The following is a 13777-nucleotide window of genomic DNA, read 5'->3' as shown; positions in this document are numbered from 1 at the left end:
TTTAATTTAAACACTGACTCTATTCCGCCAAATATTCGGCCGTATTTCGGTCAAATGAGTTTCGGTCAGATAGTGACCCTTCCCCGAATTCTACAATCCAATTGAAGTGGTAAAATATGAGCAGTGATCTGGAACATACAACGAGATGTAGGAGTAGTGCGGATTACGCAACTCCCTTCCTCGGAAACCGGTTGACGCTTTCGAGGAAGTATTCCATCGCTAAAGAACTCCTTGTTAGAGTTGTAGATCCGCAGCCGGGTATTATCTGAGTTGTTCATGATTAATGTTATTGCATTTACGCACACTAACGAGGAAGGCAAAAATAGTACCGTCGTCGGTGGTGACATTGGGTCAAATGGTCACTGTCACTGTTTCAACTACATAGAATGCTTGTAGAATAGATTTAATACTTCTGAGGACAAGAAAACAGAATTATAAGAGACCTTTTTGAACGATTTTGTTATGCGACCTTTAGACTGTCGGTGAGGCCGCTGACCCATTCTCACCCCCGATGGCGGTAGCAAAACGTTTTGTGCAAACACTTTGAAAGAACACGCTTGCGCTTGAGCTAAAGCTTGGTTAACTACCAACAAACGCAACAATGCAAGTCAATGTAGGAAAGATTTTTTTCATTGAAAAAATGTTTCTTGATTTTGTTAAAAGACGAAATTGAGTCATCCGTTAACAATCCCATTAGCGCACGAAACGTCTTATTTTTTCAATCAGAAAACCGTTATGTTTGTCTTCGCATACAGGATGATAACATAAATATTATGTAACTCAAAAAGATAAATAAGTCAAAATTTGCTTCGATGATAATATTTAGTCTAAAAACAGTATAATTCTCGATATTAAATATTGGAAGCAAAATTTCTGAATATATGTAACTCCCAAACTATAAGTTTATAACACTATCGAAGATGCAATGCAAAATGTATGACACATGATCGTGACACTGTTTGTGATTCCCCAAAATAATTTCCCATCAACTTAAAAGAAAAAATATTTACAGAACTTTTGTATGTATTTAATCCAGTTCTTCACCAAGTATTAGTTTGGAACTGTTACCTTTACCGGCAATATGTTGTAATGTTGTTACTTCAGATTTTTAAATAAAATATTTGGTAAATGTCACTGCATCTGGTTATGTTCCTGATGGAAAGATCCTGGAAAACATTCTGGTCATCATTACATATCAACATTCGTTTTCGCCAACCGACTAACGCTTCCTACGACATTGAATTTTCCCCACTTTTTGGCCACCGTAATTAAATATAATTGTGACTAATTACGAGTTTTTGAAATTTGTCAATTTTAATTTCCGTTCCTTAATTACGACATTTACGATTTTCTACGCCTTGTCGTTGTCACGGGTCGTTCATCGTCGTCGTCACCGTCGTTGTCGTCAGTTTTGTTCATGACCGCTACACGACGAATCAGCTCGTACCACTCACTCAACCATCCAATCAGCCCAGCTCGACTCACACCTTCCTCTATGTTCTCTTTCAATTTGCAGGACCGTGAAAGAAGTGATAATTGTAGCCGATCAAACAGTCCACTGGACGAGTCAAGCCGTGCGAAAGTAGCCGCGGCGCTACGAAGCCGCGAAAAAATGTCGCCCCTATCCCTGCCGACGGGTGGATCCCCGGTAACCAACCAGGCAGCAGCTGCTGCAGCTGCCGCCGCTGCAGCCCAGGTGCATCTAAATGGAACTAGTGAGTACATATCGAGTTCTAAAACCACCCTTCGTAAAGAACTCCACTATGGTCTACATGAGTCATACTTTTTTCGTCCCCAGTGCAAGATATGCTGAACCTACAGAAGCTGCAGAGTTTGGCGCAGCTGACCGGCGGAGCGGGAGTGTTACCAGGGCTAGGACTTCCGACGGCTGGTTTACCGTCGGCACTACTTAATAATTCGCCACTCAATCTAAGTCTAGGAGCGCAAAGCCATTCTCCTGTGATGGGGGCACTGGGGGCCGCCTCACAACCTCTGACAGCTGCAGCTGCCCAAATGCCTCAAATGATTCTAGCGTCTGGACAGATTGTCCAAGGAATTCAAGGGGCCCAACTGCTCATACCAACGTCACAAGGTGAGTCAACATGAACACGGGAAGACATTATGAAAATACGTAAAATGTAATAAAAAAGTATAGCATTTTTGTATAACGATTTATTATTTAATCGAATTGAAATAGATTATGTTATGCCATCTTGCCATTGGAACTGTTCTAGCATTTTTCATTGCTTTGTAACAGGGTAGGAATAAATTGATAGAAGAGGCTATAACCAGCGCTGATGGGCAATATTCATCATAAAGAAGTTATAGTAATCATTTAGTAGAAATTTTAGTATTATTGTTAGTAAAAGCAAAATCACCATGCAAATTTAGTAAAAGTAATCAGTAAACTAGCTTTTGCATTTTTAGAAGACAAATTTTATCATTGTTGCATTATGAATACAGAAAAAAAAGTGTTATAATGCCAAAATGTTCTAGAACCAAATAAATATTACTGAACTTGTGTCAATTTTTACCAAAATGTCGTTTACATTTTTCTTGTTATTCCTTCAGTTAGGTGAAATTTTGATCAATTTATGCTTCGAAATGTGGCTCAATTTGATTTTTTATTCGAATATTCATTCAAAGTTCATATCGCATACCCTTTTACTCGACTCAAGTGCGATTTACGTTTGTATCTGCTTTCATCTCTTATCCGATATTAACACCAATTTCCCATTTGTTTTTCTTCCAACCCCATCAATTGGTGCCACTGCTCATGCACACACGCACAGGAATCGCCACCCAAACCATCCTGACAATCCCCGTGGGCCAACAGGTGATATCAAGCATGAGCAGCGAGAATTTATTGCAGTGTTTAAATTTTAATACCGTCGCAAGCAACAACTTCAACGATATGTTGAACCAATCAAGCCACCACCATCATCATCCGCATCATCCGAGCAATGCGGCGTTTGCGGCAGCGGCTGCAGCGGCCGCCGCGGTGGCAACCCGCGAGTCCCCCGTCACAGTCAATAGTGCAATAAATACCACCAGTCTACTTACGAATCAACTGGCCTTGGCCGCAGCCGCCGCCGCTAATAGCAATCATCACCATCACCACCAGCATCAGCATCAGCAACAGCAACAACAACAGCAGCATCAGCTCCAACAACAACAGCAACAGGCTGCACTTCATCAATCGCAGCAGACGAAACATCTGCACCTTGGTCTCCCAGCGGGCCTACCTTCGTCGGCGTCATCTTCTTCGACGTCATCGGCCATTCACGTGGCGGACAAGTTTAAAAATTTATCCACCCACGAAAAGACGCCATCCGAGCGGTCCACCCCGGAGATGCGCATCAAGCTGGAGTCCCCGAAGGTGCCGTCGCCCATTACTCTCACGCCCCAATCGCGACCACCCAGCAACAGTTTTGCGTCGGTTTTCGAGAAATCGCCGCAAATGAAAAGAACTTCCTCGCCCAGCATAGCGGCATGCAGCGGAAGTAACAGCAGCACCGGCAGCGGAGGCAGCAATAGCAGCGTCATAAGCGGGCTGAGCAGCGGCGGCAGCATCGGTCACGGGCAGATTCACGTGGCTAAGAATTTGACCAGCCCGCACCATTCGCCGTCGGACAATGCGATCAGTAGGTGAGTGTACGTCAAAATTGTTCCATATTTTGGTGATGGTATTTCAGTTCAGGGTGGGGGGGTCATTTGAATTAAAAGTTAAAAACCACACAAATGTAGCACACGCCATAAACAATGCATAGACGCTGTCACTATTTGCACTTTGTCTTATTTTATTTTTATCCCTCAAGCTTCATTTACAATCAGTCCGTTGTCGGACTATGATTGCTTTTAGGCAAATTTCAAAAGGATTAAATGCTTCAAAATGATTGTAACTGCCGTATTTTTTTCAATTGGTGGCTCAAATAGGAAATAAACCGTAAGACACTGATGCTGCTATTTCTTCATATTCTTCTCATTGGCATTCACCACTGGGACAATGCCACCTTGCAGAATAGTGTGCATTTAGCACTCCCACAGTTATTCCTACGAGTTTACTAAGCCGAGTTACTATGCTTGCATTCGTTTATCATAAGGCCAACACAATAATACATTCAGGCTCAGGAAAGTCGAGAAAACTGGGAATCAAGCCCCGCTGCCTTCCACGCGGCCTTGTTGCTTTGCAGCCACGCATCTTCCCGCATAGTTAAGGAAGGCCCCATTGAACACTGCGATGAACATCTTTTCAATATCGGAATTTAAACCACATATCAACCCTTTTTATGTGTTGTAGTTTAGAAGGAAATTGGAAAAAAGCGAGAAATTTCTCCTGGATTGTAAAGCGAAACCCTTAATATTCACCCATTAATCTTCTGAATTTCGGTTTTTATGTCGTTTGGCTGAACGAATCATTTGGGCATGATTCAAATATGACGTCAACTACTTTTTGAGATTTTAAGATCCAACCGCCACCCCCTCCCCCCCTATCACGCTTTTTTGTATACCGAAAGTACGCTCTGTTACAAACTCTTGATCCCATCTCCTCTCAAACTGTGGAAGTCATTTCTAAACGACCCGTTCGTTCTAAGGAGCAGAAAGTAAAACCTTTCGCTTGATATATAAAGTCCACCCACATGCCTTTTACTTATTTTTTTAAAAAATAGTTGTTCTTATGTATGGCGACAATTGGTACACCGACCCTAAAACTTTTTGGTGCAATGAGAATCGTAATATAATATTAATTTTAGCTTATTTACATAACACTATTGAACCAAAAATTATCATAATCTTTTCTCAGCATAAACATTTTTCTCAATCACCACCGACGACTATCACAGATGATACTTGGACCGCTACCTTCGCAGACATCGTCTCAAGTCAATCCAAAAAGCTGCTCTCCCGCGCGCGTTTGCGGTTTTGCTTGAAATCATCTGAAATCATCAATTGAAATCATCATCAGCATTGGCAGCGTTCAAAAGAATTAGTTTAAAATTTTTAGTAGCAGGTTTGTCGACAGCCAGTAAAAATGAGAGATAAAATTGCACTTGCACAATTCTGCTGCAAAATTCCTCTTAATGCCCCTTCCCAGTCACTAGCAGCAGCAAAACTAAAGTAAGAACATTGCGAGAAAATTTAATTTGTGCGACAATTTCCAATACAGCAAACAAAACCTTCTTCTTTATAAAATGATGGTCCTGAAAAAGGACCGATTAAGTGCGCCATTCACTATCAGTATGCGAGAAAATTTCGCTTCAGTACTGCTCCCACCGACGACGAGATTTCTGCAGCAACCACCGCCGACGGTCATCAATGTTGGATGAATTTCGATATCTTGATGATGTTGCAGATTATTTACATCAAACCGGATCTGCAGCATCCGTCAATTACACGAGCGAACACCACTGATGTCGATACTGGGACCGCTCTCCGAAGAATCTCGAAGTAAAGCAGCTTTCTTGTATCTTATGAAGTAAGCTTCGCCCCTTTGTTATTAGTAATGAGTGCACATAAAATTTGCACACACAAAGGGGCTGGGCATCGGGCTCACTATATTAAATACAAGAAAGCAGCTTTCCCGCGCGCGCGAGTTCTTATGTTCGAGATTCCTTGGAGAGCGGTCCCTGCATCGGCATCAGTGGCAGTCGTCGGAGTCTGTCACCATGAGAATGTGCGTCTTAATGTGGTGAAACTTCTCATTAAACTTGCTCTTGCTGTTGTTAGTAGTTGTGAATGCTCAACAAGATCTTAAGAAGCATAAATTAGTTCTTCTCAGAACCCAATTTTAAACGGAAGAGTTGATTTGAACTGCATTTTCTTTGAAGAGACATACAATTAAATGGCACACACGCAACATCTTCCAAAAAGCACCTTGTTTCTATTCAGTTTCATTAAAGGCATTGGAAAAACATCAAAGCACGAAAAAGTTGCATCAAGATGTCAAAAACCTTCGAGTTGTGATCAATGTTTCATTAACATTGCAATGCAGTACGTGTTTGACATTTGGAAACAAACAACCAAAGAATACTGCACTTTATGTTGCAAACACGAAACAAAATCATCAAGTTGCATTTTTTTACCATGTAACTTCAATGCGTCTTTAAAAATTTATTTGTTTGTTTAAATTAAGTTGCAGATAAGTTGAGTGTGTCTTCATGTTTAATTTAGCATCGTTCAACGTTTTGACAACTCGCAATTTATCCAGGTGATGGTGCAATCAAGTAACAGAAAATCCGAATACCAAACTTCATAATCGTATGGTTTTTATGGTGAGTCAACATGCAGTCCCTTCGAAGTGTTGAATGGTGCTGTGATAGAGTGAAGGACTATCAATCACAAGATCCATAAATCGAATCCAGTTTTATATTTTTATTTCATTTTTTTTCCGCTGTAGTATTCTGCAACATTTTTGCAATTTTACTGCAATCGAAGGATGTTTCCGTAGGCTCCACCTCTTGCGCTTTTTAAGAGAGTTATGTTTAATGGCACATACGCAAAGATTGTTTCTTTCCGAATAGTTGCAACACAGTGAAATGTTCAGTAGTGAAACAAGTTGTGCTGCTTGGGGATTGCGTCGTTAGCGATCCCAACAGCATCAGTGATGGCCGTCGACAAAGGTGAAGAAAATGTATTAGCATTGGTAGCTGCTGCAGCCATTTAGCGGTAGGAAATGAAATTTTCTCTTCAGATTTTGATAACCGTTTGGTTGCTGTCAGTGGTTGTAAAGGTGTATCAAGTCGCGTATATCGCTTTCTTTCATGATCCCCATTTCGATCGAAAGATAGTTGATCTGAGACGAATTGTCGCTTCATATTGAAAGTTGCTATTATGGCGTCGGAGTTGCGGTATAAGAACTATTTGGTGTGCTATCATCTTTAACCATTCAGCAGTATAAAGAGAAATCATTTCGCAAATATAGCATCACAATCAAACATGGCAAATCAAACCCTTTTCTTTGTATAGTAAATGGTCCTGACAAAGGACCGATTTTTTTAATTACTGACAGCATGTGAGCAACGATTTCACTTGAGTGATGTTCTTACTGATGACGAGTTTTCTTTTTTGGCCGCCATTGTTAAAGGAATTTTCACTTTGGTGGACATTTTCGGTAAAACAAATTCTTTTCTGGTTTTCTAACAAAGGACCGATTAATTTTAATTGCACCACGACTGCTGTCCGACGATTCGTTTCAACGGACGCCGGATGATTCACGCTCCGTGAAATCTCTATCGTAAATGACGCGCTGCTGCTGCTGCCACGATCGCCACAGACACCACCGAACGCCAACGCCACCGAGCCGTTGTTACTAGACCGCTACCAGACGGTCCACGCTCTAGCGGAGCGGTCCGCTCGCCGTGAAATCTCGAACGAAAATGACGCGCGCGCAAGACACGACTCTTTTTATGATGTCCGTGTTGGGCATGCATGAACGGAATTGATTAGCTCTGATTTTTTAACACGTCTTTCGTATCCTACCGGGGAGGGGGTGCTCATTCCAAAGTTTCAAATTTGGGACCGTCACGAAAAGAGGTCAGGAAGTAAGAGCCAATAACTCAGCCGTTTTTCAACGGATTCTGGAGATTTTGGTATGAATCGATCAGTTAACTCTCTAAGATTTCATACAACTATTGTAAACAATTGTTTCAATGCATTTAACTATTGAAAATCCAATTTCGACAGGTAGTGTTCAAATTTCACTTTTCACAAAAAAAAAACCCAGATTAATCCACCTAGCGGTGATGGTGCCTTTCTCGAGTAAAAAGGTAATAAATGTAGCCTTTACGCTAACACCTCGATGATGTACAAGAAAGGCAAAACAGTTACACCGTCTAATGTTATGATAGAAAATTTACACTAGTAGACGACAGATGGCGCTGCCAAAAGTTTTTCGAATTTCCTATGTTCGAATTTTGACTTTCGGACAATTTCAAAGTACTATGAAACTGAACGAAGAACATACTTACGCCTAAATGCGTGCAACAGGAGCATATTTATAGTACGATGAAACTCTTAATGGGAGCAAGCCAAGGATAAACTTTAAAAATATTCATAGATGCAAGGCATTTTTCATAACACATTATTGTTCTATGTGACTATGTCTCATCACTATTTTAATATTATCTATTTTTTGCAATTAGCAATTATTATGAAATTTAATAGTGATCAACAGCGTTATAGTCTCTGTCGAATGCAACTTGTTGCAAGAAAATCGGTTAAGAGTTACTATGTGAAAAATTGGCTAATGTTTTTTATGGCATTTTGTGCACACACATACACACACACATACACACACACATACGCACACACGGACAGACAGACATTTGTTCAGCTCGTCGAGCTGAATCGATTGGTATATAACACTATGGGTCTCCGGAACTCTTATCAAAAGTTCGTTTTCGGAGTGAAATGATAGCCTTTCGGTACAACTTTGTTGTACGAGAAAGGCAAAAATGAATTTCGCATCCACTATCGAAAGATAAGCAATTCTACGTTCAATTTGCGGTCGTGTCTTTAAAACAAACTTCTACTTTTTTTTACCAGGCGTGAAAGAACACAATTTTTCAATAGTTTGACGTAGATAATCAATAGGTTTAATACAATTAGCAAATTGGTGGAAACTTTACGAATTGATTGATATATAAATCTTAAAAATCCATCGAAAGATAAAGTCGTTTTTTATGCCTGAAATTTTAAATGATTTCGTGACGGCCCCAATTTGGAAATTTTCATTTTGCACCCTGTATCCGAGGCTTCCCCTTATACGTAGTTTACGTCAAAAATTGGAGAAATTATTGTAGCATGCCTTTGTGTTTCTATTGAGAATGAGAGGGGCAAATATGTAAAAGTCGCATCACCTTTTTCATTGAAATAAGCCATTTTATAGAAAGCTCAAATGACAGGAGACCAAACACTAATATTTACATTTCACAAGGAACATTTGCGAAAATGAAATGAAATGATGACGAAATGATGATGATTTACATGCAAATTTACCAAAACAAAGACCGAGCCGTCCACTCAAAATTTCGATCAGCTGTTCGAATCTGTCTCATAAAATGGCTTATTAAAAAAATGCCGCACTGCGTAAACTTTTGCTCTTAGAAGTCATTCAACTCTATAATAGTGGGATATTATCTTTTTTTGGATGGGTTTGAAGTTGTTGTTTTTAGAATGTCATTCGGTTAAACGCGATTTGGCCGAATGGCGTTTTTTCTAATGCGTTTATTTGAGGCTCGTTTGTTTTATATAAAACTTTACCGAACCGATTTGCTTATAATATATTGCTGTTTTTCGCGCTTTTTGCGAGCCGCGTATTTTGTTCTCGTAGATGCTCCTTATTTTTAAATAATTCAAAATATTCGCTCATACCACAGCTGATCCGTTTTGTTTTTAAATACTAGTTTCGTTGGATCCTGTTCTTCTTCTTCTGTCTCTTCTTCTTCCACAGATTGCTGCATCAAACCATCCAAAACTTCGATAGCTACTTCTTCGATGACTCCGTCATTTATATCTTCTTCATGCTCCTGGCTTCCACTAACTATTCCAGCGTACGACAATGTCGACTTCTTGAGATTCTCCTTGTATTTGTTTAACGGCCGCTCAAGCTTGCAATATTACAACGAGTTTATTATTTACCCGTTTGTTTTTTTTCGGATAAAATATTTCTAATGTTTGTCGTCGTACATTTAGTCCAACGGTTCAATCTGTTTGTTCAAGTTAAATTAAACACAACGATAAACTACAGAAATATTTTACCCTCGTAAAAGACACAACTCTTATGCTGAAACGGTGGAAGATCATTTGGCATAAGGTCGTTTGGCATAATGCTGTTTGTCATAGTTGTGTAATCGCCAATTTCGGAAAAAATATAAAATATGTTCAATTGTTTATAATTTTTGTCGCTTTAACATAATGAGAGAGATGTTGGTTTTGCTCAGTATAAGGCAAGGAAAGTTATGATTTCTTCCAACAATAAGTGCTTTCTTTCGAATAATGCATTTGCCCGGCCGAACGCAATAGAGGATAGGGGCCATCCAGAAACCACGTGGTCATATTTTTGAAGATTTTCAACCCCCCCTCCCCCCATGTGCCTTATCGTGGTCATTTGACAGACCCCCCTCCCCCTCCTCCTATGACCACGTGGTTTTTTCACAAGTACAAAAATAAAAAAAAAAACTTTATGTAACTAAAACATATGGTTAAACCGTTCTGTATCAGTGATTTTTTTTTAAAATAATTCTTAAGATATATTAACCTCAGCGAAGCATCTGAACTGAACTCTTACAACAAAAAGAGAATCACAAAGTTAATATGTAATCCTAGAGATGCAAATAAAACCTCCTACTGTTTTTTCTTTTGAGTAGCATTTCTGTAGAAATTTCAGTTTTGCTTTCAGGATCATCAAATTAGTTTACATTCCAATATTAACAGCTATTAACAGATTTCAGTATAAATTAGAAAAAAAATCCAGCTTACTTTTTTTACAGAATCTCTAAAGATTTTTTTTTTCAAAATCCTGGGCAACTTTAATGAATCTTCAAAGGAAATTCTTCTAAATTTCCAATGGAAATTTTTTTCGTTTTCCAAAAGAAATTCTTAGACATTTTCAGCAGTTTTTTTTTTAAATTTCCAAAACAAACTATTCGGAATATGCCAAAATATTTCCGATGGAAATTCCTAAGATTTTCCAGTAGAAAATCGAAAAAAGTTCATCTGAAACACCAATAATGAATTTCCCGAGGAAATTCCTTTGTTTTTACAAGTGAAACTAACGAAAAAATTGTAGGGGAAAAGCTGGTAAAATGAACAGTTGGCTATATTGAGATTAAAACACTAATTAGGCGTATGTTAACCGTGCACAAGTTTTCTTCTAGACAACATAAGGTTCCTGAGCTAATATTTTGGTTTTGATACCGAGCGAATAGCTATTACTATCCAAAATAACAATCGAAGTCGTGAAAATTGGGTCTGATGTAATGTATGCAGGTAAAATGAACACTTGTATCAAACTTATGCAAATTTATGATAAAAGTTGTGCAATTGTGAAGCGGAAGTTCAAGAAACAAACCATATCAAATAATCAAGATATAACTTTGAATATCTAAATTTAATTTCAAAATAACTGATATTCCAAAACTTTTTTTCTTCTTTTTATTATTTTGATAATTAAGAGCTTTTCAAAAGATATACCAGATTTTTCAAAAGGCTCTCGTAATCTTAATTGGTTATATTTACGGTTCTGGAGTTGAAAAAATGAAAATTAAATGTTACAAAAGGGTTTTAGAATCGATTTTCATTTTTCCACCAGGAAGTGTCCATTTTACCCGCACTATTTTTGTACATACGAAATTTCGATGCTTTTTATTTCGAAGAAAAACTATGTAAAACTATGTTTATTAGCGAAAACAATGTTCAGTGCAATAAGAATATAAGTTAAATTGTTGGTCTAAGTGGTTAAACTAGCAAGTTATTCTCGTTTCATGATTTAATTCAACGCAGGTCCTTAACGTGTTCATTTTACCACCTTTCCCCTACTTTTGAAGGAATTCCTTAAAAAATTAAATCAAAATTTTAAAGATTTTCTGATGTGGAAATTCCTTAAAATTTCTAAATCATTTCCTGTGCATCTTTGCATGGTAAAGATTTGAAGCAATGTTTAGCTGAACCTACAAAGAAATCAAAATGACTTCCCGAAGAAGAATGAATTCCCGATGAAATTTTGGAAGAATTTATGGTAACAAATTAAAAAAAAACAAGAATCTCGAGAATTCTAAAGATTTATTTTTTGAATTTTTTTTTGAATTTTTTTAAGATAATCCATAGACTCTTCCGAGGAAATTCTAAATAATGCCTCGAATAAAAAAACACTTGGAAATTTTTAAAAAATGTGATAGAATTCACAAAGAGCGTAAAAAAGTATTCCGAAAAAATTTAATTTCAAAATTCCAAATTTGAAAAAAAATATCCAAAAACAAAAAATCAACGGAAATATCAAAGTGTTTCATGTGGCATTGGCTGTTTAATATCTTTCGGAAATTCAGAAGAGTTTTTATTGAAAAATTTAGAAGTCTTCTTCTTCTTCTATGGCTCCATATTCCAATTGGAAGTTGGTCTGCTTTTCAACTTAGTATATTCTATTAGTATTTCCTTAGTTATAAATTGAAAGCTTTTATATGCCAGCCATTGCACGATTATATATCTTGTGTAGCTAGTACGGTGGATACACTATACCCAGGATTTCGAGAATGTTTCCCACCCAGACACATCCTAGACAGGAACGAGAATCGAACTCGTCATCTCCGAGTTGGCAACCCTACGCCTTTGCTCGCAAAGCTAACTGGAGACTGAACATTTTGAAGTGCACTCCTTAAAATTTTTGAAAAACTTTTTTGGAAATAAAGAAAAATTTCTGGTGAAGATTCGAAAGAACTTGTCGTAGAAAATTTCATTAGAATGTAAAAAAAATATATGAAAATTTGAACATTTTTTTCCACCGAAAATTATATGTATTTCCCACGGGACTGTTTTGAATTTTCAGACAGAATTCACATGGAATTTTTTTCGGAGTCTTAAGGAATTTTTTTCGCAATTTACACTGGAGATGTTTTGTTTTTTTCATTAACAATTTGTAGCAAAATTTCCAAGCAAAATTTATTCAAAGAGAATTGTTCAAAATTCATTCTGAATGCCAGCACTTTATCAGGATTATATGAAGTAATGTCAAAGTTTTTACAGGAAATTTCTTTACTGGATTTTTCCTGAATATCCACAAGAAATTCTTTTGAAGTTTTTTTCTTGGATTATTGTAAAAACATGAATATTTTTCAAATTTGTAGCTGCAGTCCGCTGATGCAAAAGTGTCGGCGGCGTGATGCCAAAAAACATCTGCGGTGGTGGCGTGGCGGAATTTTTTTTATATTTTCCCATTTTTCCTTTCTAAATTTTTGTTGTGGAAATTGAGACTGAATCGTTTTTTCGTTTATTTTTTTATGGAAAAAGGATCTAAAGCTAAGATGGTCAAATAGCGCAGATATGCATCGGCGTTACGACCGACGCTGCGTTACCGGTTTTTCTCGATGCACACCTGCGTCTTTTTAACGCTGATTTGAAAATACGCTACGTGGGCATAGGCCACAAGATGCGCTTCGCGTTTAATGATTAAATCATTAAATTTTAATGATTTGTATTTTTTACACCGCTATTGTTATTCACCAAAAGTTTTTCGTGTAAAAAAAAACCACGTGGTTCGGGGGCAACACCCCCCCTTCCTTCATGTGGCTTATCGGGATCATTTTCCAAAATACACCCCCCCCCTACCACCATATATGACCACGTGATTTCTGGACGGCCCCATATGATTCATTCTTTCAATTCAGGCATATGCTCGGCTTAAGGCAAGTGCAGATGCGATCCCTTCTTACGAAGAATGCTTTTGTCCGGCATATGGCAAGAAAGAATATGATTCCTTTTTTCAATTAAGGTATTTGTTCATTCGTTTCGTTAAAGGAAAAGAAAGATATATGGTCCCTTTTTTTGGGGAATGCATTTACCCGACTGATGGTAAGGTAGGATATAAAGCATATAGTGTTTATGGTGACTAAGCTCGACAAATAAAAGTAATGTCTTTATGTATGATCGTATGAGATTCTTTTAAAAAAACACTTTTCGCAACCAGCGAACAAGAGAGAAATGCACAATGAACTGGTTTTCCTGCATAGCCTTACATAAAAATGGGAATGGGTTAGGGACAAAAGGTCGAAAGACAAAAGGCCGA

At 38.0% G+C, this 13777-nt stretch overlaps 1 protein-coding gene across 1 annotated transcript in view; it reads left to right on the top strand.

The window, feature by feature from the left end:
• The window catches only part of LOC134223129 (protein nubbin-like), a 149078-nt gene that overhangs the window by 90487 nt on the left and 44814 nt on the right, over window positions 1-13777 (top strand). The window contains exons 3-5 of the mRNA XM_062702268.1: window positions 1517-1715; window positions 1799-2092; window positions 2793-3648. Of these exons, the coding sequence (XP_062558252.1) occupies window positions 1517-1715; window positions 1799-2092; window positions 2793-3648 (1349 nt within the window). The remainder of the gene's footprint in view (window positions 1-1516; window positions 1716-1798; window positions 2093-2792; window positions 3649-13777) is intronic.

This window comes from Armigeres subalbatus, chromosome 3 (assembly GCF_024139115.2).
Source record: "Armigeres subalbatus isolate Guangzhou_Male chromosome 3, GZ_Asu_2, whole genome shotgun sequence".
Lineage (NCBI taxonomy): Eukaryota > Metazoa > Arthropoda > Insecta > Diptera > Culicidae > Armigeres > Armigeres subalbatus.
This window is presented reverse-complemented; position numbering and strand designations above follow the sequence as displayed.